This window comes from Trachypithecus francoisi, unplaced genomic scaffold (assembly GCF_009764315.1).
Source record: "Trachypithecus francoisi isolate TF-2019V2 unplaced genomic scaffold, Tfra_2.0 Contig00156, whole genome shotgun sequence".
NCBI lineage: Eukaryota > Metazoa > Chordata > Mammalia > Primates > Cercopithecidae > Trachypithecus > Trachypithecus francoisi.
Window position 1 is genome coordinate 14630 of NW_022680493.1, and position 23627 is coordinate 38256.

Genomic DNA, 23627 nt, shown 5'->3' on the forward strand with positions numbered 1-23627 from the left:
TTCCTTTATAAAAGAGAAAACTGAGGCTCGGTAACAGCAAATGACTTGCCCCAGGTCATTCATGAAAGGTGCTAGTGCCTGGTCTTCTGGGGCCTTTGAATGGGGTGATATGGTTTGGCTGTTTGTCCCCTCCAAATCTCATGTTGAACTGTGATTCTCAATGTTGGAGGTGAGGCCTGTGGGGAGGTGACTGGATCATGGAGGGAGACCCCTCCTGAACAGCTTAGCACCATCCCCTTGGTGATGAGTGAGTTCTCACTCAGTCACTTCATGGGAGATCCGGGTAAGTCTTGCTGTGTTGCCTGGGCTGGAGTTTAGTGGTGTGAACTCGGCTCACTGCAACTCTGCCTCCTGGGTTCAAGCAATTCTCCTGCCTCGGCCTCCCAAGCAGCTGGGACTACAGGCACACGCCATCAAGCCCGGCTGATTTTTGTTTTTTTTTTTTTTCAATAGAGATGGGGTTTCACCATATTGCTCAGGCTGGTCTCAATCTCCTGACTTCAGGTGATCCGCCCACCTCGGCCTCCCAAAGTGCTGGGATTACACACGTGAGCCACCATGCCCGGCGATCTGGTTGTTTAAAAGAGTCTGGGACCTCCCACTTTGCTCTCTTCCTCCAGATCTTGCCAGGTGACACGCAGGCTCCCCCTTCACCTTCCGCTATGATTGGAAGCTGCCTGAGGCCTCACCCAGAATAAATGCTGGTGCCTTGCTTCCTGCACAGCCTGCAGAACTGTGAGCCAATTAAGCTTCTTTGTAAATTACCTAGTCCCTGATATTTCTCTTTTTTATTTTTATTTTTTGAGACAGGATCTCTCTGTCACTCACGTTGGAGTGCAGTGGCACCATCTCGGCTCACTGCAACCTCTGCCTCCCAGATTCAAGCGATTCTCGTGTCTCAGCCTCCTGAGTAGCTGGGATTACAGGCATGTGCCACCATGCTGGATTAATTTTTGTATTTTTAGTAGAGACAGGGTTTTGCCATGTTGGCCAGGCTGGTCTTGAACTCCTGGCCTCAAGGGATCCGCCTGCCTCAGCCTCCCGAAGTGGTGGGATTATAGGCGTGATCCCAGCCCAGCCTGGTATTTCTTTATAGTAACACAAGGACTAATGCAGGGTCCTTCCTTAGACTGGAAGCAGAGTCCTTACTGTGGGGATAATATCAGAATAATGCTAGAACACTTTCTGCTGCAAGGGACAGAAACCCACCTCAAACCAGCTTAAGCATAAAAAGGAAATTTATCAGCTCACTGATTCAGCTAGGGTAGGCAGGATTATGCTGTGGTAACAAACAACCCCATCTTAGAACAACAAAGGATTGATTTCTTGCTCACGATACACGTCTATCACAGGTGAACTGAAACTTCAGTCTATATCTCCTCACCCAAGGGCCCAGGTGCCCAGGCAGATGGAGCAGTCACCATCATCATCCGTCTCTGTGACAGCGAGGAAAATCCCCCTAGGGGGCGTGGCAGCCATCTGAAAAATGCTCTGCCCAGAAGTGAGACTTATCACTTCTGCTCACAACTGCCCAGTCCCAGCCAGTCACATGGCCCCATCTGGCTACAGAGGGTCAGGAGGTACAATCCTGCCATGTGTCCAGAAGGCCAAAAGCTGGAAATATTTGATGAATAGTGTAAAGACTTCCATACTAATGTATCTAAACAGTCCAGGAGAAACGTGGTTTCAGGAATGGCTGGATCCAGGATCTCAAGAGCTATCACTGGGACTATGTCTCCATCTCTCAGCTCTGCTTTCTTGTGTGTTTCTAGCTGCCCCTCCCAGTACCCTCCTTACAGCTTAGTAATCCAAGCAGAAAGAGAGTATGGACCACTAGGGTATGTCTGTCCTTAAACTGTAAGCTGTTGCCACGGGGAAGAAACGTCCTATTGGGCAGGCCTGGGTCACGTAGCCACTCGCAGATCTGGGGTCAGCCACGTCTCCAAACTGCTGCACAGGCAGATGCAACGGGCACCCACAGGGGTCTGCTAAACCTTCCTCACCTCTCAATCTAGGTACTTTCCAGCAGGGCAAGCTGAAAAAGAGCTGAAATTGGCATCAGGAGCCCAGAGTTCTGGTTCCAACTCTGACCACTCATTCAGTGTGTGACCTCAGGCAGGTGACCAGCCTGAAGTGTGCCTTCATTTCATCTGTCAAATGGATGACTTTGACCCTCAGAGCTTGCAAGGTAAGGAATGCGGCAGCTGGGAAAGTGATGTTGCTATCGGTCCCCCTTCCTCTTAAGTGAGGCTTGTCAGCAGTTCTGGCCTGGTCTTTGGAGGGCAAGGAACCACCCGTCCCACTTGCTCCTGACCCTTAGTCATACCTCCAGGCCTTTGTCCAGGCTCTTCCCTCTGCCCCAAATAGCTGGTACATCTTTTTTTTTTTTTTTTTTTTTTTGAGACGGAGTCTCGCTCTGTCACCCAGGCTGGAGTGCAGTGGCCAGATCACAGCTCATTGCAAGCTCCGCCTCCCGGGTTTACGCCATTCTCCTGCCTCAGCCTCCCGAGTAGCTGGGATTACAGGCGCCGCCACCTCGCCCGGCTAGTTTTTGTATTTTTAGTAGAGACGGGGTTTCACAGTGTTAGCCAGGATGGTCTCGATCTCCTGACCTCGTGATCCGCCGGTCTCGGCCTCCCAAAGTGCTGGGATTACAGGCTTGAGCCACCGCGCCTGGCCATAGCTGGTACATCTAACAACTCTTATTCATTTTTCTTTTTTCTTTTTTTTTTTTTTTGAGATGTAGTCTCACTCTGTCACCCAGGCTGGAGTACAGTGGTGCAATCTCTGCTCGCTGCAACCTCCATTTTCCAGATTCTCCTGCCTCAGCCTCCTGAGTAGCTGGGATTACAGGCATGCGCCACCACACCCAGCTAATTTTTGTATTTTTAGTAGACACTGGGTTTCACCATGTCACCCAGGCTGGTCTCGAACTCCTGACCTCAAATGGTCTGCCCACCTCGGCCTCCCAAAGTGCTAGGATTACAGTCATGAGCCACCACTCCCAGCCTCCTATTCACTTTTCAAAGTCCAACCAACACCACCTCATCCCTGAAGCCCCTGCCCCTCTGGATGTTCTCTCTGGGCTACCATCGGTAAGTGAGCCGGGCCTCACTCATACCAGCTGAGAGAGCAGACTGTGCATATCTCTTCCCAACTCTGTGTTTAGACTCAAATCAGGAGCATGAAATTACACCATGGAAATAAGCAAATGCTACAAATCAGGCTTTATTGAGTGCCTACTATGTGCCAGGCTGAGACTAAAGGCAGTGAACAAAACAGACAGAGTTGCTGGCCTGGTATGATTTGTGTTTTATCGTTATCTTTGTTTCCAGTATGCGTTTATCTCTGTCTATCCAACCAACCATTCTTCCTTCAAGCTCTTTATTAAAGCCATTAAGAGTAATAGCAAAGACTTTTGCACCAACTTAATACCATCCTCCTATTCATCCACACATTCATCCATCCTCCACCCACCCTCCTACCTACTAATCCGTCCTTTCAGGTGATGAGCCAGCTCTTGTCTCCAACTTTTATTTTTAAGAGACAGGGTCTTGATCTGTGACCTAGGCTGGAGTGCAACGGTGCAATCACAGCTCACTGCAGCCTCAAACTCCTCGGCTCCAGCGATCCTCCCACCTTAGAGTTCCGAGCAGCTGGGACTACAGGCAAGCACCACCGCGCCCGGCTAATTTTTTTTTAAATAATAATTTTTGTAGAGATGGGGCCTTGCTATGTTGCCCAGGCTGGTCTTGGACTCCTGGCCTCAAGTGATCCACCTGCCTTGGCCTCCCAAAGTGCTGGGATCACAGGTGTGAGTTACTGCGCCTGGCCTCCAACTTTGCTCCTCCGTGTTTATGGACTGAGTTCCCTTCAAAGGTGGGATCCTGAGAAACCTCGTCTGCCCCAGTCCAGAGCCCCCCAGTCTGGCCTCAGTCAGGCCCTCCCCAGCCATCTGTGTTCCCCTCCCCCACCCAGCAAGCTCTGGGTGCAGGAGAGCTGCGCTGGTTTCCCGGGAGCTTAGCTCAGGTGACACCTGCAGGTGGCTCCTGGAACCTGTTGCCCCCAAGAAGGTGTGAAAACCACAGCACATCTGGACCCAAGAGTCCCTAGGGTGCAGGTGCAGGGGGTGCTGAGGGCGGCTCCCTGTGCAGAAGCTGTGCTTCTACTCTTGTGCTCCCATCCAAGTCTCACACCCCTCGATCCCAGGCTCACAGTCCCACTCTTATAACCATCAGTGTTCTAAAACCTTCCAGCCTCCTGCCAGGCACCAAGGACTCTCACGCATTCTCTCAGCTACCTCTCCCAACCACCCCATTTCACAGATGAGAAATGAAGGACCAACTTCTGCTGAATTCCAACGCAACCCTGCTCCAAAAGCACGAGCGAGCCAGAGCTGGCTCCTCCAGCACGGCCCTGCAGCCTGCAGTCTGCCCTTTGGGGAAGACGGGGCTGGGCCAGGGTGGCCCCAGCTCTACTAAAAATACAAAAATTAGCCAGGTGTAGTGGTGTGTGCCTGTAATTCCAGCTACTCGGGGGCTGATGGAGAATCGCTTGAACCGGGGAGACAGAGGTTGCGGTGAGCTGAGATTGCACCACTGCACTCCAGCCTGGGCGACAAGAGTGAAACTCTGTCTCAAAAGAAAAAAAAAAAGAAAAAGAAAATGTTGCTAAGAAGTATTTTCTTAGCTTCTTAATTCACACTTCGACAGGTTCTCTGACAAATCAATGATAAAAAACTTGACCTCCCTTCAGTTATCCAGGATGAACAAATAAGATGCAGGACTGAACTAGGGCGGGGTGGGGGGGTCAGCAGGACGTGTGGCTGGAGCACACTGCATGGTTCTGGCCTGCACCCTCCCTCCATGAATGCCACAGGGGAAGGGTCCCATGAGCCTTGGCCTGCTATGTAATTGGTGTTTAACAAATATCTCTTGAGCGCATAAAGGGAATTTTTAAAAACTTAGCAGAAGTTAGGAAAAGAAATCTTGGTTGGTGGGGAGCTGTTTCCACGAGACGCAACAGACTGATTTTAAGCCTGGAAACCCCCTGAGTGGCCCTCTGCAAGTGGGACGGCCCCTTGGGCACCCAGGCTGTCACTGACGATTGATGTTCTCACCCCCGCCCGCCTCGGCTCTGGCCACAGAAGGAAGGAAGCTGACGTTTATTGAGGGTCTGCTCTGGGCTGTGTACTGTACACGGGTGACATCGCCAATTTCCCCCAGGTGGGTCATGCCTTCCCCATTGTCCGGACAAGGAAACTCTAGACCAGAGAGGGGCAGCAACTTGGCTCAGGTAGCACAGCCAGAAGGTATCAGAGTCGGGATTCAGACCTTCGTCCATGGGCCACCCAAAATCTTCCCATTCCTGGGGTCACTATGGGCTCACTCCATCCCCTTTCCCTTCCTGCTGGCAGGTGATAAGGAACAACATGGACTTCTTGCAGCTCCTGGAGGCAGAAGCTGGAGGCCTGGACTCAGCATCTTTCACACTATGCCCTGATCTCACAAAGCCCCGGAGGTGCTGTGGACCAGCTTGCAACACAAGACCCCAGAAGGGAAGATGGCTGTTGTCATCTGTTGACCACAGACATGTTTGCTGTGCACACTCATGCACATGGGTGAGCTCCATGGGCCCAGACATGTACAGGGCAGGTGAATGTATGGAGTACCATGGGCATTATTCCAGGCCCACAGGCACATGCAATCACATACACAGGTGGACATGCCACTGCGCACCTAAGACACACACACACTCACGCACGCATATGCACACACGCATATGCACACACACATGCATATGCACGTGCACGCGCGCACACACACACACACACACACACTGTAAACATCAGGCTCAAAGGCCCATCCAGGAGACCAAAGGCTGCAGGTGTCTTCACATCATAGCTCAAGTGGCCTTGTCTCTGGCTCAGGGCCCAGTGGCCTGGCCAGCTCTGGACAGCCGGTCAGCCTCACTAGCTGGCCTGGGGTCCAGGGCTCGAAAGTGGCGGAGGAATGACCACCCACTGGCGGAGGTAGCTCCGGGGGGGGCCTTCGTCCCCGGGGCTGGTGAAGTCACACTCCACAGGGCTGCTGCAGTCAGAGCCCACAAAGCCACTGTCAAACGTGTCCATATCCAGGCCAGCCGGGGGCGAGCCCGCCTCACTCTCTGAGACCCCTCCGGGCGACCAGCCACCCCAGGACAGTCCCCCAGCCCAGTCCTCCCCATCTGCAAGGGGTGGCTTTAGTCTGTCCAGGAGGCTTCCCAGGGGCCCTCCTAGCCCAGGGCTGCCAGCTGAGACACAGCCACAGGAGAGGACTGTGGTTCCCGCGCCCAAGAGTGGATCCTCTAGGCCTGGGCTGGGCTCCAGGCCAGCATCCAGGTCCAGGGCTGGGTAGCCGTCATCCTCACAGCTGCAGGGCCAGGTGCATGGCCCCTCTGCATCTAGCACAGTCACTGTATTGATGGACACCAGGCCGTACGGCCAGTCCCTCTCCTCACTGTAAGCTGAGCCTCCTGAGTTCTGGGCTGTCGCCCAGAAGCTGGGCTTGGGCACGCCGTCAGACTCCACCAGCTCTGCTGGTTCCCGTAGCTCTGTGAGCTGCAGCCTCTTGGCCGGGCTCTGTGGTGGGTGGCAGCTATACACCTCCAGGGCTGAGGGCACTTCTGGGCTCCAGGGTCCCAACTCCAGCCTGGAGCCAGTGAAGGGAGCACCCACCCACTTCTGTGAAAGAGAGAAAGAGAGTCTTAGCACAGGATGGGGGTAAGGTGAGGGTTTATTTATTTATTTATTTTTTTTACTTTTATTCTTTTGAGACAGTTTGGCTCTGTCGCCCAGGCTAGAGTGCAGTGGTGCCATCTCGGCTCACTGCAACCTCTGCCTCCCAGGTTCAAGTGATTCTCCTGCGTAAACCTCCCAAGTAGCTGGGACTACAGGCGCCTGTCACCACACCCGGCTAATTTTTGTATTTTTAATCTAGGTGGGGTTTCACCATGTTGGCCAGACTGGTCTTGAACTCCTGCCTTCAGGTGATCCACCCGCCTCAGCCTCCCAAAGTGCTGGGATTATAGGTGTGAGCCACTGCACCCAGCCAAGGTGAGGGTTTAAACAGACAGAAAGACAGACACAGACACAGAGACAAGACAAAGAGACATCAAGAGAGAAAGACAGAGATGTGAAGATAGACAAAGACACTGAGAGACAGAGAGCAAGCGAGGAATCAGGACCGCGATGTGCTCCCACCCTAGTGGGGGCCCCACTGGTGTCCCCTTCCTACACTGCGCCTCAGTTTCCCTACTTGTAGAAGGGAGTTGCTACCCTTAGTAGTGTGACCACTCAGCCAACTGGTGGCCCCATAGCCCAAGCAGGGGCCAAGATTCCTGAGTCAAGGAGACACGGGGGCAGGAGGGCCTGAGGTCTGAGGTACCCCTGAGCCATCTCCTGCTTTCCCTCCTCCTTGATGCTTCTTGAAACCCAGCACTCTCCTGGTTTATGTGTCGCCACCAGACGGAAACTTGGCCCCCGGGCATAAGTCTTATCTCTTCTGTCCATGGTTGTAGCCCCAGTACCTAGCACACAGTAGGTGCTCAATAAATGTTTATTAACAAAATGAATGAGTGGAGTGGATCAGTGAAAAGCCACTTGGAAAGGCCTTTGTATACTTTGAGGATAAAGGATGTAAGTGATGCTGGCTGAGGCGGTGGCCCTTAAACTTGAAGGACCCTCCCCTTCCCTTCCCATGTCCGGACTCCCACTCATGACACCAGAATCCTCATGCAATTGGCAAGGAAAATCCCAGAGAATGGGAATCTCCGTGTTTTGAGCTCATCTTCCTCAAAAACTCATCTCAGAACTGTGATGTGACTACCACCACTGATTTAAAGTCACTTCTCGGCTGTGTGCCCTTAATCCAATTAGTTACCCTCTCGGTGCCTCAGTTTCCTCATCTGTAAAATGGACCTAATAATAGCACCCATCCATAGGGTCATCGTGAGAGTTAAATGAGTCACTGTTTGTGATGCTCCTAGGGGACTGCCTGGTATATAGCAAGTGCCATATGAGTATTGGTAAAAATCAACTCAAAATAAATGTGATATTTAAGCTTTAGGGAAGAGGAAAGGGTGGGTCTTATGTGGGTGAGAGTCCAGGTTCCTCTCTGCCTACTCTGAGCTTTGGCCTCCTTGTGGGTGCCCTGGGGGCAGCAGAACATCCGCTCTGCAGGGGCTGCTGTGAATATGAGAATGAGTGAGGCAGGAAGGGTGTCCAGCGCAGCGCCAGGCAGAAAGCAGGAGCTCAATCAATGCTCTAGGTCTGCACTGTCTGACTTTCAGGCTCAGCTGCAGCAGGTGGGGCTGCCCCTCCCACCTCTGTCACCACATCCTCTCTGCAGCAGCCCCTCCCACTGCTGCAGGGTGGGTGACAGGGCTGTAAATGGACACAGACAACCTGTGGGTGCTGGCGGGAGGTGGCGAGTTGGAGGCTTGGCGAACGTTGGGGCCAGACCCTTCCCAGAACCCACTCCCTCTCCAACCCAGGTTAAGGGCACCTAAGAAAGGACCACGGGGGCAATCTGTGACTCAGAAGACCACCAGCCTCACCCCCTCCCAGTCTGGCTCCTTGGGCTGGGTCAATGCTGCATTATTTTGTTTACTCTTTCTTATTTTATTTTATTATTATTTTTTTAGATAGGGTCTCTGTCTGTTGGCCAGGCTGGAGTGCAGTGGTGTGATCATAGCTCACTGCAGCCTGTGAACAATTCTCCTGCCTCAGCCTTCTGAGTAGCTGGGACTACAGGTGTGCACCACCTCGCTTGAATGATTTTAAAATTTTTGGTAGAGATGGGGAGGCGGAGTGGTGGTCGGGGTCTCCCTGTGTTGCCCAGGCTGTTCTGGAACTCCTGGCCTCAAACAGTCCACCTGCTTTGGCCTCCCAAATTGTTGGGATTGCAGATGTGAGCCCCTACACCTGGTCAAATCTTAATTCTTCTGCCAATTCTGCACTACAAGAATGTCTACACTTTGCACGTTGGGAAACTGAGGCCTGGCTTGTGGCATGGCTGAGACCTGGATGCTCTAGGCCTGTGGGGTGAGGCTGGGGAGCCTGGGGTGAGGAGAGGTGAGGCTCCTGAAGAGGAGGAGGGGCTCAGAGGAGCTCATCACAGGGTGGGGAGCTCACCTTGAAGTCTCCGCTGCAGCCCTTGTACAGGGGCACGAAGAACTGCTCGGGGCTGGGGACGGCCCATATCTTCTTCCATAGCCTGAGGGGGCAGAGAGGGGTGAGGACCCTGATATCACCAGACAGCAGCCTGGCCTCCCATTCGGACGCTCCCCAGCTTCATCCTACAGGAACTTCCGAGCATCATAAGACACAGCCCAGGCGCCTCCCACCTTCCCCGGGGCTTGGTTTCCCCATCTGTAAAATGGGAGCAGCGAGTCTCCGTCGCAAGCTCCTGAAGGGATATTTAGATTATGTTCTTGGATGCCTGTTGTGTGCTGGGCAAATGTTGCCCCTTCTAAGCTTCAACTTCTTCATCGGCAACCAGGGGTGCGCACAGAGGCCATTTCAGAGGTGTAGAGTATTACAGCCACCTCTTCACCACCACCTAGTGGCCCCTGATGCCCCTTGAGCCTCAAAACTTAAAACTCACTGGACAAGATCACAGCTGAGGTCTCTGTTTAAGGACACAGAGTTTCAATCCCAATTTCTCCACTTCGGAGCTGTGTGACTTTGGACAAATTCCTTGACCTTTCTGTGCCTCGGTTTCCTCATTTATAAAATAAGGGCAACTGCAGTGTCTCATGCTCATAGGGCTGCCATGGGGGTGAAGGTAGTGCCCTCCACAGTGTCCAGCACACGGTGGCTGTGGGTTGGTTATTATTCCACCGTCGTCATTGTTACCATGCTGCCAGGCATGTTCTCCAACCCTGGGTGGGTCATAGATGGGCAGTGGCCCATGCCGACCACCTTCCTGCCTTCCTGATCCCCTGGCCTCACCTCCACATTGGGTGGGTCTTCAGGCTCCAGAAGGCAGGAATGAAGACTATGACAACCAGGAGGAGAAGCAGCAGGTGAGGGTTCCAGCCTTCCTTTAACTCTGGGAAGGAAGCAAAGAAAGGGTTAAATGGCACCAACTCTACCAGAGGCCACATGGGGTAGGCATGGTGGGAAATGGGTCTGGGGTAGAGTAGAAGGGGGTGGGAGAGGCTGCTACTTTTAGTGTCTTGAAGTGAGATGGATCTGGGTTCAAATCTTGTTCTCATTCCTCACCCCAGGCAAGTAGCTTCATTTATTTGAGCCTCAGTTATCTCATCTGATAAACACGGCTGATTCCCGCTTCAGAGTTAGGGGGATCAAATGCCCAACAAAAGCAGCAGCTGGCACCCAACACAGGGCCTGGCCAGCAGGGGCTCTAGAAATGTCATTGAAGGGCTACATCTGAGGGTGAACAACTGAATACCTCCCAGCTGTGCCAGGAAGCTCAGGGCTTAGGGTGGCTAGACCAGGACAAGATTTCACACTAGGAGTGGGGTGTCCATCCCAGCTTCACACCTACCCTCTGACTGGGTCTGAAAGATGACCAGGTCACTCCACTCACTCCAGAAGCTTCAGAAATGCAAGGTGCTTTGAAGCCAAAGGTTCATTTATATTGTGGTTCTCAAACCTCAGTAAAATAAAGTTCACCCTGAATGGTTTAAAATGAAGATTCCTAGGCCCTCAGGATTGTGATTCAGTAATTCTTGGGTGAAGCCCAAGTGCTTACATTTTTTTAAAAGTAATTCTGATCTAAGGAGTACATGGACTACGTATTTAGAAAGTTTCCAGCAGCAGTAAGGATTCAGATGCAGAGAGGCATGGATCAGGTGAATCCTCCTTCCCGGCCTCCAATGAGATAAAAGCAGAGGCTTCCAGTTAACATTTATTGAGTCCTTCTCCGTGCCAGATACTATGCTAAACCCTTTACATAGATTATTTAATCCTTATAACTCAACTCTGTCATGTCCATTTACATATGTGAATTCTGAAGTTCAGAGAAAATAAGTAACTTGCCTAAGATACCTCAGCTCTGAGTAGCAAAGCCAGGATTGGGACCCAGGTCTGAATCCAGAGCCTGTTCTTAACTAATATACCTAGGATTTTCTTTTTCCTTGTTTTTTTTTTGAGATGGGGTCTCACTCAGTCGCCCAGGTTGGAGTGCAGTGGCGCGATCTCAGCTCACTGCAAGCTCCGCCTCCTGGGTTCACACCATTCTCCTGCCTCAGCCTCCCAAGTAGCTGAGACTACAGGCGCCCGCCACCTCGCCCAGCTAATTTTTTTTTTTTTTTTTTTTGTATTTTTAGTACAGACAGGGTTTCACTGTGTTAGCCAGGATGGTCTCAATCTCCTGACCTCGTGATCCGCCCGCCTCGGCCTCCCAAGGTGCTAGGATTTCAGGAGTGAGCCACGATGCCCAACCAATTTTCAAAAGTTTCTGTGCCTGGTACCTGATGACTGCAAAGAAAAGGCCACATGCCCTCTGCAGCTGGGTTGGAGAAGAACCTCCAGGAGCCACAGTGTATGCAGACAACCACCTCAGGAGAGGAAACAGACAATCGAGCAGGCCCACAGGTCCAGCATCAAGCCAGATAGAAGAACTATGGATGGATGGACTAATGACATTAAGGATTACAATCCTGGAGTGCAGAAGGAGCAGAGAAAAGAGATGAAAGACGTTGGGTAGTGAAAGATGGACAAAAAGGGCTAAAGGAACTGGCTGATCTCAGGGAAATCAATGAAATGCCATGGAAAGCTTTTGATCAGCACAGGTCCAAGGCCCCTGGGTTCTATGGCTTCTGCTGTTAGTCTTGCATTTATACTGTTCAACTGATCGGAAAAATAATGAGTTGATGCATCAGAATCAATACCAACTTTGGATGGTGCCCAGGACCCATTAGATAATATGAGATCCTCATCCATTAAAGGGGCATAACAACAGCACCTAACCTCATAGAGTTATGTATAGAGAGAATTCAATGAGATCATTTGAGTAAAGTGTTTAGCATAATGCAGGACACATAGGAGTTAGACAAATGTGAGCTGCTATGATCATTAATTATATAATTCTTACTATACCCATGCTAAGTAACCACTGTGGCATCTTGTTTGTTTGCGAAAGACATTGAGGTCAAATGTCTCTATGGACTGTGGCTTTTTCTCTCCAGAAGAAGCTTTTGTTAAGGGTGTTTACTTTTTTCTCACACCTTGAGCGAATAGTCCCACCCCCAAAGATATCCACAATTTGATCAAAAACAACTTTTTAGCTTTCCCTTCACCTTTAGTTTAATATTATCCCAAAAAACAACTGAATACAACTGTTTTATCCAAATTTGTTCTCAAGGAAAAATAAAGTAGTGGCTCTGTGCAACTTTTTCATTCACCAACCACCTTTTCTTGCATTAGAACCTATGCTGTGATTGTCAGCTGAACTTCAATAATTTCCACCTACTTAAGAGAGATGCCTCAAACAAATTAACTTTATTTTCAGACAACAGGTCCAAAACGACTTCACAGCTGAATCATGACGAACATGTGGCTGTTTCCTCACAGCCAGAAACCCTTGATATTAGAAGAAAACTCCAACCCCCCACACCCTCATCTGGCCTCTTTGCTCACAGTGAAGAACTGATGAGACAGAATTCCTGAGAAGGGAACATTTAGGTAATCTAAGATAGAAGGGAATGGAAGGACTGGACAAAGTAAGCCTCCCGACGAAGGAAGGGAAAAGAATAATATTACACAACAGACTAACAGAAAACAAGACCCATCAGTATCTTCACGATAAACAAGAGGTCACTCTAGGTGCTCTAATTAAAGGGTGTCCATGCCTACAGAGGCGGAGGATAAATCTAAGAAACAGAAATTTATAACCAGCCCACTGCTTTCATATTTTCCATTAGGTCAGTGTGAACATAGCTCTGCTCCCAATGGTCAGACCTGACATGGGTCCTGAAGATGGTGAGTCAGGTATATCCCAACCACCCTCACCAGAGAATATATCTATGACAACACCCAATTCCTAATCCTGAACTACTTCGAGCCACTCTACATTGTGGCCACTCAATAACAGAATAAACTCTGTGAAAAAGCTGCATATTTTCATTTAGGAAATGAGTAGAAGTTCACAAGCAACCCAGAATAGATGCCAGCAGTTTGCTCCAGTGGGCCACACCGCAGCAGCAGCTCAGGCTCTGCAGAATCACTGTGTCCAGTGCTTCCTGAGATGTTCTTTCAGCTGAGGAATGGAAGGCAGCAGCTGTTGGCACTCATGACAACGAAGGGGCAGCTTCAAGAGCTCAGGCATTCCATCTCGGACAGTCACTCTACCAGCCTCTTGTACCATCTCGATCACAGCTGCAGGCAAGGAAGAAAAGTCAAATCCCAGCTACTCTGGAACACCAATATGAGATACCAAAAATAAAATGAAATAAAAGACATGACTCCAATCAGTATGCCAGGCCAGGTATTCTAAAGCTCAGTAAGTTTAGTTTAGACTTCCCTCAGGCAAAATGAGCTTAATCAGATTATAAATATGAGCAATCGACCTTTGAAATAATACACTCCTTCAGGACACACTCTAGGCAATCCATATCACTCTGTCAAGAGCTCATCACAGTGCTTTACCTCTGGTTGGCCCCTGGTAAATGCCAGGTGCCATTGTGAACACCCCAGCAATGCTTAAGCTCTTACACACCAGGAAAGCATTTCCTGGTGTGTAAGAAAGCATTACACACCAGGAAATGCTTTCTTCTACATATACACAGCATTCCCCTGCTATTTCACCATTCCTGACAGGAGACAGCCCTGAAGCTCCCACCCAACTGATGGCAGAAGAGACTAAGAATTGTCCACAGCTTTCTTATCCATGAACTCCTCTAATCCTCATGGCAGCCTTTAAGTCCCCTGTTTTCACAATAAAACACTGACCCTGACATAATAGCTTTCTAGGTCCCCCAAGAAGACAACTCACAGCAAAGTGGCAATAATACTACAATCCAAATAATCCAGTTTCTTTTCACAGGGCTCGCTTTATAGGGAACACAAAGTTGTACATAGGTTTTTGAGGTCAGGTTATTATTCAGGGAAACAACCAAATCAAATATAAGAACAGCTCAGAAAACGAAACAAATGTGAAAATCAAGCAACAGTGTTTACCTTGTGATTCTAGGAAGTATTCTGTATTGAAAGAATTCCAATGTTTTTTGTTTTTAAGGCAAGGAGAATCAAAATCCTGGCTGATCACATGAAGATGGACATGGCTAGTTGAAAGAAAAAAAAAACTGAGCATTAAACTCTTTAACAACTATGGCTTAATCAAAAGGACAAAGAGTTTGAGTACATTGTATTCATACTCTTTGAATATTCATACTATTGAATTGATAGTATGTCCATTTAATTCAATTGATTCATTCATTTACTTAAGAATATTTAATGCTCAATAAGTAGGTACTATGGCCAAACACTGTTTCAGGCACTGAGACTTTCGCAAGAAACAAAATGGGAAAAGCCTCTGTCCTTATAGAAATTGTATGCTAATGAGGAAAGACAAATAATAAATAAGCAAACAAACAACAACAAAAACTTAAAGAATTAACATTGCCAAGAAAAAATAAGGAAAATGGGATAGAGTGTCCGGGAGTAGAAACAGCCTCTTTAGTTAAGTGTTCAGGGAAAGCGTCTCCCAGGAAGTGATTTGAACTGAGACAGCAGCCAGGCAAGCAAGGTCTGTGGGAAGAGTGTCTCAGAAAGTGAGGAGGCCAAGAGCAGGGACCCTGAGACGAGGAAAAGCTCAGTGCAACCAAGAAACAGAAAAAAGGTAATATGGCCCAAATGTATGGCCTGAATTGTTGGAGCCAAGCAGCAGACACGAGGCAGAAGCCAGGTCAAAAAGGCTCTTAAAGGCCAACAAGCGGTTTGCATTCTATTCTGAATCTACTGGGAAGCCCTTGAAGGATTTTCAGCCAAAGAGTGCTATTATCTGATTTATATATATATTTTTAACAACAAAAAATTTGAATTACAAATTTTAAAATGGACCACAATTTAAAAGTGGGCCTATTTTAATTTTATTATTCTTAAATTCATTCTTTTGAAAATGCAACCAGGTGCGATGGCTCACGCCTGTAATCCCAGTACTTTGGGAGGCCAAGGCAGGTGGACCACTTGAGGTCAGGAGTTCAAGACCAGCCTGACCAACATGGTGAAACTAACTACTAAAAATACAAAAAACTAACTGGGCGTGGTGGCAGGCGCCTGTAATCTCAGCTACTCAGGAGGCTGAGGCAGGAGAAGCACTTGAACCTAGGAGGCGGAGGTTGCAGTGAGCTGAGATCGTGCCACTGCACTCCAACCTGGGTGACAAAGTTACACTCTGTCTCAAAAAAAAAAAGAAAAAAGAAAATGTACTTTATTTTTGGAATGATAAAGATTTCACTATGAACTGACAAAGCAGAGGTGGGCTGATACTGGTGGGTCAATTCTTCATGTAGATATTTAAATGTTGTTTTCTGTATTACATCAAAATGATTTGCAACAGGAAACTGGAAAAGGGGAGCAAAGCAGACTGCAAAGCATATACTAAGGTCTTTCCATAGGTATCTGATAGAATGCAGATTCAGCACAACAAAACGTAGACTTTGCAGCAGTGGCTGGTAAAGTGTACTGCAAGTGTACCCTAAGAACCTATATAAAAACCATTTTTTTCTTATTCCTAACAGAAAAACAAATTTTGTTTTGTTTAAACAATAAAATGTAATGGAAAGATCTGTACTATAAAACTACTTGCTACAAACTATCACAAGCACAGAAAACTAAACACCGCATGTTCTCACTCATATGGGGGAACTGAACAATGAGATCACTTGGACACAGGGTGGGTAACATCACACACCGGAGCCTGTCGGTGGGGTGGGGGGCTCGGGGAGGGATAGCATTAGGAGAAATACCTAATGTAAATGATGAGCTGATGGGCGCAGCAAACCAACATGGCACATGTATACCTATGTATCAAACCTGCATGTTGTGCACATGTACCCTAGAACTTGAGTATAATAAGAAAAAAAACTACTTGTTATAGCCCATGTGTTCAGTTTGTTCAACAAGCTTATTCACACATGATGAATTACATGAACAGAAAGTCACCAAATAAGACTCAAGACAAAAAAATTATCTATCAACCTCCATATGAAAAGACCACAACTTTAATGATTTATACAATCCTTAAGCTTAATACCTGGTCAGTACAGGTTTCCAAATCAAAATCAAGTCATAGGCTGTTTACAATAACTGCATTATACTAACATTTTCTTTCCAGTATTTCTTTCCATGAGGGAAAAAAATCATCAGAAGCTTTCACTCTTGAAAAGTCTCCTAAACTAAAACAGTGTTCTTCTCCAAAATGAAAATACGAAGTCAAACAGTAAATAAACAAAGCTAAGCTAATTTCAACAGTCATATTTCCAAAAGTAAAATCTATTAAGTGTAATACACCTGCACAAGAAATTACAAGAAATGATTACAGTTACAGATGCAAAATAATATCTAATTATCCCAGTCTTGCGAACATAATTAAAATCAAATTCATATACTAGTTCAAATATTATGTACAGTTTAGATAAGTTGGTCAAGTATTATTTGAATATACACCATATTTGTTAAATCTAAAATCATATTACCTTTTCTCCTCCTTTAATATTTGTAGATACATGCCAATATGGAAAAAAATGTAGTCTCCATTTATGTATTAACAGAGAATTTCTACTGCATATGTTTCAAACTGTCAAAAAAAAAAAAAGGCAAGGTACATTTTCACTTAAGAGATAAAAATAAATTACCAGAATTTTAATTGATAAAAGTTTCATATCAATTTATAAAAATGACCCAAGCATGTGGCTCGTACCTGTAATCCCAGCTACTCAGGAGGCTGAGACAGGTGGATCACTTGAGGTCAGGAGTTCAACATTGGCCTGGGCAACACAGTGAGACCCTCATCTCTAAAAAATTGTTTTAATTAGCCAGGCATGGTGGCACACCATAGCCCCAGCTACTCAGGAGGCTGAGGCAAAAGGATACCTGGAGCCTAGGAGTTCAAGGCTGCAGTGAGCTATCATCTTGACACTGTACTCCAGACCGGGAGACAGAGTGAGACCCCCATCTCTTAAAACAAAAGCAAAAACAAAAAATGAGAAAAAAAATCCATTTATAAAAACAGGGGGAAAGAAAGCTGGGTGCAGTGGCTCACGCCTACAATCCTAGCACTTGGGGGGGCCAAGGCAGGTGGATCATTTGAGGCCAGGAGTTCAAGACCAGCCTGGCCAATATGACAAAACCCCATCTCTACTAAAAATACAAAAATTAGCTGGGCATGGTGGCGCATGCCTGTAATCCCAGCTACTCAGAGAGCTGAGGCATGAGACTAGCTTGAACCCGGGAGGCAGAGGTTTCAGGGAGCTGAGACTGTGCCACTGAACTCCAGTCTGGGCGACAGAGCGAGACTCTGTCTCAAAAAAGAAAAAGAAAAAATGAAAAAAAAAAAAAAAAAAAAAACTGAAACAGATACAATACAATTATCATATGGTCTCCAATATAAGAAGGTATTTAAAGAAGGGGCGTTTGGTCAAAAACAAGGACTAACCCAAGTGTGCTGCTTTAAAAATCGAATTTATAGGAAAACTAGTTGCTTGGCCTAGTTTTAAATCTAATTACAAAATCCATCTTTTTTTTGTTTTTTGAAAAGCATAACAAATTTATTTAATCCAAGTTTTATGTGACACAGGAGTCTTCCAAATGAAGATGCAAAGATACAGGGAAAACTATCCATTTTTACACTTGGGTTTGTTGAAGAATGAAAAGCCTCTATAGAACTATTATTCCTTCAAAAGGGTATACGACTTAATGAGAATAGACTGAGTGGGGAAACCCAGCAAGGCCTGTCTGTCCAGATTCTTCTTAACCTCTTTGTGCAGCATTCCTTCTTCCCAGGTATGGGAATGGCAGTCTTATGACCTACTATCAAACAAGGTAGATCAGAGAATTTCTTTATAGGCAGGTCTACATAGAAAAGAAGGTTAGAGTAATGTTTTGGGTTTTGTGGTTGGCTTTGAGGAAGAAAGGTTCTAGTTTCTATAACCTGCCTTGAGAAAGAGGAATTATAGTTTCTATGGCTTGCTTAGGGGGAGAATGAGGGGCAAGAGACAGGGGGCAGGAGAAGGTCAAGGAGAAGCTTTGCTTCTGAGGCCTTTATTTGGGGTTATCATTTTCTAAACCCCAACAACCCTATCTGTGAAATGGAAGTGAAGATACCTACTTTACAGGGTTGCTAAGATGACGAAATGAAAGAAATAAAGCTCAAGTGCAATTTCTGATCATCAATAGCTAGCAGATTTTAAATGAGGTATCACCTGTCCCACAAACATTTATGGTATATATTCTCCTACCTTTAATATCCATGGTGGGGGATAGGAGAGCAGGACAGGAAAAGGCTACAATTCTCCCTTAACTACAAGCCAGATTAGCACTGTTTCTGCTGACTCAACTTTCATGACCCACTTTCTTACACCGGTGATTCACAAACCCTAAAGCTCTATTGTTGATACTCACTTTTTGATCCATTTACTATGACTGGGCTTCTGTCCCATCACACTGCTAAAAGCATATTTTTTTGATATAACTTATGTTTTGCTAACTACCAAATTGGTTCTCTTTTTTTTCTATCATTAATATATTTAATACAGGTAACTTTAAAACTTTTAGAGTCAGGGGTACATGTGCAGATTTGTTATATAGGTAAATTGTATGTCACAGGAGTTTGCTATACAGATTATTTTGCCACCCAGGTAATAAGCATAGTACCTAATAGGTAGTTTTTCAATCCTCCCCAACCTCCCTCCCTCCACTGTCAAATAGGCCCTAGTGTCGGTCGTTCCCTGCTTTGTCTCCATGTGTGCTCTGTATTTAGCTCCCGTTTATAAATGAGAGAACATGTGTTATTTGGTTTTCTGCTCCTGTGTTTGTTCACTTAGGATAACGGCCTCCAGCTCCATCCATGTTGCTGCAAAGGACATGTTCTCGTTCTTTTCTATGGCTGTGTAGCATTCCATGGTGTATATGTACCACATTTTCTTCATCCAGTCTACCACTGATGGGTATCAATCATGGTTGATTCCAAGTCTTTGCTACTGTGAATAGTGCTGCAATGAACATACAAAATCTAATTTCTTTTTTTTTTTTTTGAGACGGAGTCTTGCTCTGCCGCCCAGGCTGGAGTGCAGTGGCCGGCTCTTAGCTCACTGCAAGCTCCGCCTCCCGGGTTCACGCCATTCTCCTGTCTCAGCCTCCCGAGTAGCTGGGACTACAGGCGCCCGCCTCGTCGCCCGGCTAGTTTTTTGTATTTTTTAGTATAGACGGGGTTTCACCGTATTAGCCAGGATGGTCTCGATCTCCTGACCTCGTGATCCGCCCGTCTCGGCCTCCCAAAGTGCTGGGATTACAGGCTTGAGCCACCGCGCCCGGCCCTAATTTCTAAATAGTCCAGATATTTTGGTAGTTATTCCAGCTCAACAGAACTTCCACTGACGTCCACATTCATTACAGACAACAAATGTTATCAGTCCATCAGCACTACATCTGTATATGTGAACAAGCCACTCTGGGTTCCACCTGCCTTGGCCACCTAATGCTCTCTGATGGCTTCTTTGGTCAAGTTTTTCCATCTCTCTCTCAGCCCATCACTGGCCATTTCCTGTGCCATCATTCTAGCAAATAAGACACTAGGAATATTCTCACATGGTACATTTTCCCTTAAATTTGGATTCTTTGCTCTTTAAGATTTGATATCCTACTTCATACTCTACCTTTGCATTTTGTATCTATATTCCTTAATTTATTGATATACAGCCTTCTCAATTTGAGATCCTAATTCTTCCTCACCAGTTCCAGTAGCAGTGTAGCCATCTCCTGTTCGGAGAGCTGCAGCAAGCACCTCCCAAGACTTTAACCAAACAGAGTCAGAAGTGCTTCATTCCTGAATAAAGGATGAAACACAAGTATCTACAGCATTTGTCTCACCCTCTCTGCTGCTTGCATTGCCACCGGAGCTACTTTCTTCTCTCGCTTCAGGGCTATTCTGCAATGTTACTACAGGTTCTTTTTTCTTTTCTTCAGGGTCTTTCTCGGTTGATAGTAACTTTTTCCCAGATTTCATGACAGACTGTTGAAGATATAACTTCTTCATCTTTATGCTGCTTGCCATTAGCATTAACTGATATTCTGATTCTTCTCTGGGCTATAATAATTCCAAGGTCACGGGAATATTTTTAAGCTCCTTTGGCAAATCCAATGCACCAGCTGTATTCTTCTGCACCATCTTGTCCATTTACTTGGCCATGGGAACCACCTTGTCTTCTGTGGCTCTGGCGGGTCTTCCCCACACCCAGCCAGATGGAGGTGAGAAGTGCGTAAACCCAAGGTGGAAAGGATGGCAAGAAACAAGGCTCTGTAGTCCTGACAGACTGGACCAGGCCCTTTCTCACAAACCAAGCCCATGGGGCAACCTGATTTACATGTTTAAAAGATCACTCTGACTGTTGTGTGAAGAAAGGACAGATAGGGAGAAACCAGTTAAGGAGGCTGCTATAGAGTCTAGCCCAGAAAATCACAGCCAACCCTACAGCTGAGCTGTAGCAGCTGAGATGGCAACAAGCAATCTTACTTTGAATGCACTTTGGAATAGAACAAACAACTTATTAATGGGCTGCCTGTTGCTTTGGGATGGTGTTACTTATTGAGATAAAGAAGGTTAGGTGAAAAAGCAGGTTTGGGGAAGAAAATCAGGAATTCTCTTTCGGACTTGTTAAACCAAGTAGAATGCCTTTTTGTGTAACAGCTATCACTCTTAAAATCAGTAATATTTCACATTCTCCCAATAAATAATCAAAATCAATCAACATGTGTACAGAATCCAAAATGAAATATAAACACTAATAAATAAGCATAGCTGTATTACAAATGAATGAGGAAACCACACTAAAAGGGGCTGAGGAAGAAAATACAGTAACTAACCTAGCTTTGGAGAACAGTGTTTTGACTAGATACGGTAAGGCTAAAAACAAAAAGAACTATAGGCAAGTACTGCACTCTAGTTAGTAAATATCTTTCTCACAGGGGTATGGGTTAAGAATCCTATGACTATTTTATGGGTACACTAAGACTGAACAAGTAAATGAATTTATTGTAACTAATGAGAGCCAGGTTTCTCACTGTTGGAGAAATCAGTTACAAAAAAGGAAAAAGGGAAACAAGAATGAAACTTAAAGAGTTGGAATGGTGTCAGAGATATCAGTATGAACTCATGGTTTTCCACATACAAATAAAGGCAAACAAACACAGAATTATAGGGCTGTGTGTGTGTGTGTGTGTGTGTGTGTATGGGTTAGGATTCATACAGGTATTTCTGGCTCTATTGGCTGAGAGGACCTAGACACAAGGACACCCTGGAATCAACCACTTCTCTCACAGAAACCTAGTGCCCCAGACCTAGGGCTCTTTGGAGAAGTGGTTCATTCCAGATAAGCCTGGGGCCAGAAAATAAATTGCCCAAAAGATGTTGAAGGCATATCAAAGTCACACAAGAGCTGACCTAAACGGGCTTTCAATAACCAAAGCTGAACAATTTGCGCAACAAATTAATTATAGTATTGAATTATAACCTATAGCATAAACATCCATGAGTCCATACTATTAAATGATTGAATAAAGAACTAATGAGAAAGACGTAACAGCTCGTTCACACAGAATAATTTCAACCAATAAGTTAGGTGAAGGAAGTATAAAGTCACCATAGAGTAAATACCAATACAGTAACTATTACAGGCAAGACACACCAGTAGATGCTAAAATCATTGGGTGCAAATTTGAGGAGAAACAGTAGCATAGTCTCAAAATATCTAACCCAAAATATTCATGAATTAAAAAAAAAAAAAGCCGGGCGCCGTGGCTCAAGCCTGTAATCCCAGCACTTTGGGAGGCCGAGACGGGCGGATCACGAGGTCAGGAGATCGAGACCATCCTGGCTAACACGGTGAAACCCGGTCTCTACTAAAAATACAAAAAGTAGCCGGGCGAGGTGGTGGGCGCCTGTAGTCCCAGCTACTCGGGAGGCTGAGGCAGGAGAATGGCGTAAACCCGGGAGGCGGAGCTTGCAGTGAGCTGAGATCTGGCCACTGCACTCCAGTCTGGGCGACAGAGCGAGACTCCACCTCAAAAAAAAAAAAAAAAAAACAGTAATTTTGAAGGTGGAAACCTGGCAGACACCACCTTAACAAAATGATTAAGGTTAATATCACCAGTAATAAACGATCTCAACATCATGCCACCCCCATATGATATACTGAGAAGGACACAACCAGAAATATCACTTCAGTGATTTAAAAAATGGATAACGTCAACCTAATCATGAAAAAAAAAATTAGACAAACCCATATTAAAAGACATCCTAAAGACAATTAGCTAGTACTCATCAAAAGTGTCAAGGTCATGAAAGCCAGGAAAGTAGGAATTGTCACAGATTGAGGGAGACTAAGAAGAGAACAAATAAATGAAATGTGAGATTGGATTCTGGAGTAGAAAAAGAACAATACAGGAAAAATTGGTGAAATTCAAATAAGGTCTACAGTTTAGTTATCTAAAATAAGGTCTATAGTTTAGTTACCTACAGTTAGTATTATGGAAGGTCTTTGTTCTTTTTCATACTTAATTTTTTATATTTTCTTAATTGAAAACATTACTTTTACACTAGGCAAAATAAGTTCACTTATCACCTTTTCCTTTCTAACATGTTCATTTATTCAAAATTACATCATACAGAGTAATATCAAAGGATATATAAATAGCAACTTTGCTTATTGGCTCAATTTGCCTCCCATATATACCTACCACAGCTCTTGCTGTGAGCATTCTCCATAGCACAACATTCACTGTATGAAAAAGGTAAGGGCATCATGATCACTATGTGAAAAGGGCTCAGTGGCCAAGGGCTCTGTTAGTCAGGGGCTCTGCATTAGGGAAACAGGATTGTGGGTGACTTTCCCTCCTAAATTTTCAAATCAAGCTTTAACAATAAAAATGTATTTTTAAAGTGAGGTACAACATACATCCACCCTATGACCTAACAATTCCATCTCCAAATATTTATTCTTTTTTTTTCTTCTGCTTCTTTTTTGCGACAGAGTCTCACTCTGTTGCCCAGACTGGAGTACAGTGGCGTAACCATAGCTCACTGCAGCCTCAACCTCCTGGGCTCAAACGATCCTTCCACCTCAACTTCCCAAGTAGCAGGTGTGCACCACCACCACCGGCTAATTTTTTGTATTTTTTGTAGAGACAGGTTTTGCCATGTTGCCCAGGCTGGGATCCCTAAATATTTACTCCAGGGGAAAAAATAAAATAAAGTACATATGTCCATGATATACATAATAACACACATGAATCTCAACATTATGCTGACCCAAAAAAGCCAGACCAAAAAAGAGTATGCAATGTATGATTCCATTTATACGTGGTAGCTCTAGAAGAGACAAAAACTATCTATGCTGAAGGAAAT

The 23627-nt window shown here is 46.0% G+C and overlaps 2 protein-coding genes and 1 pseudogene across 8 annotated transcripts in view; all 3 read right to left on the reverse strand.

The window, feature by feature from the left end:
* Nucleotides 1-4758: 4758 nt before the first annotated feature.
* Nucleotides 4759-11192, reverse strand: LOC117068759 (interleukin-21 receptor-like). Its single transcript, XM_033186432.1, has 4 exons — nt 10551-11192; nt 9992-10091; nt 9173-9254; nt 4759-6721 (listed from the first exon to the last, which is right to left on the reverse strand). Exons 2-4 carry the CDS (start codon nt 9997-9999, stop codon nt 5972-5974), a joined length of 840 nt encoding a protein of 279 aa, XP_033042323.1. The 5' UTR covers nt 10000-10091; nt 10551-11192; the 3' UTR covers nt 4759-5971.
* A 1152-nt stretch (nt 11193-12344) lies between these two features.
* Nucleotides 12345-23627, reverse strand: part of APTX (aprataxin) — a 52725-nt gene continuing 41442 nt past the window's right edge. For 3 of the 7 annotated variants that reach the window (XM_033186830.1, XM_033187000.1, XM_033186749.1), the window contains exons 7-8: nt 14186-14289; nt 12345-13384 (exon numbers count right to left, since the gene is read on the reverse strand). In XM_033186830.1, coding sequence (XP_033042721.1) covers nt 13230-13384; nt 14186-14289 — 259 coding nt within the window. In that variant the 3' untranslated portion in view covers nt 12345-13229. Of the gene's footprint in view, nt 13385-14185; nt 14290-16212; nt 16806-23627 lie in introns of those variants that run through there. The other 4 variants (XM_033186918.1, XM_033187148.1, XM_033187214.1 and 1 more) reach the window with 2 other exon arrangements.
* Nucleotides 19565-20555, reverse strand: LOC117069339 (annotated as a pseudogene).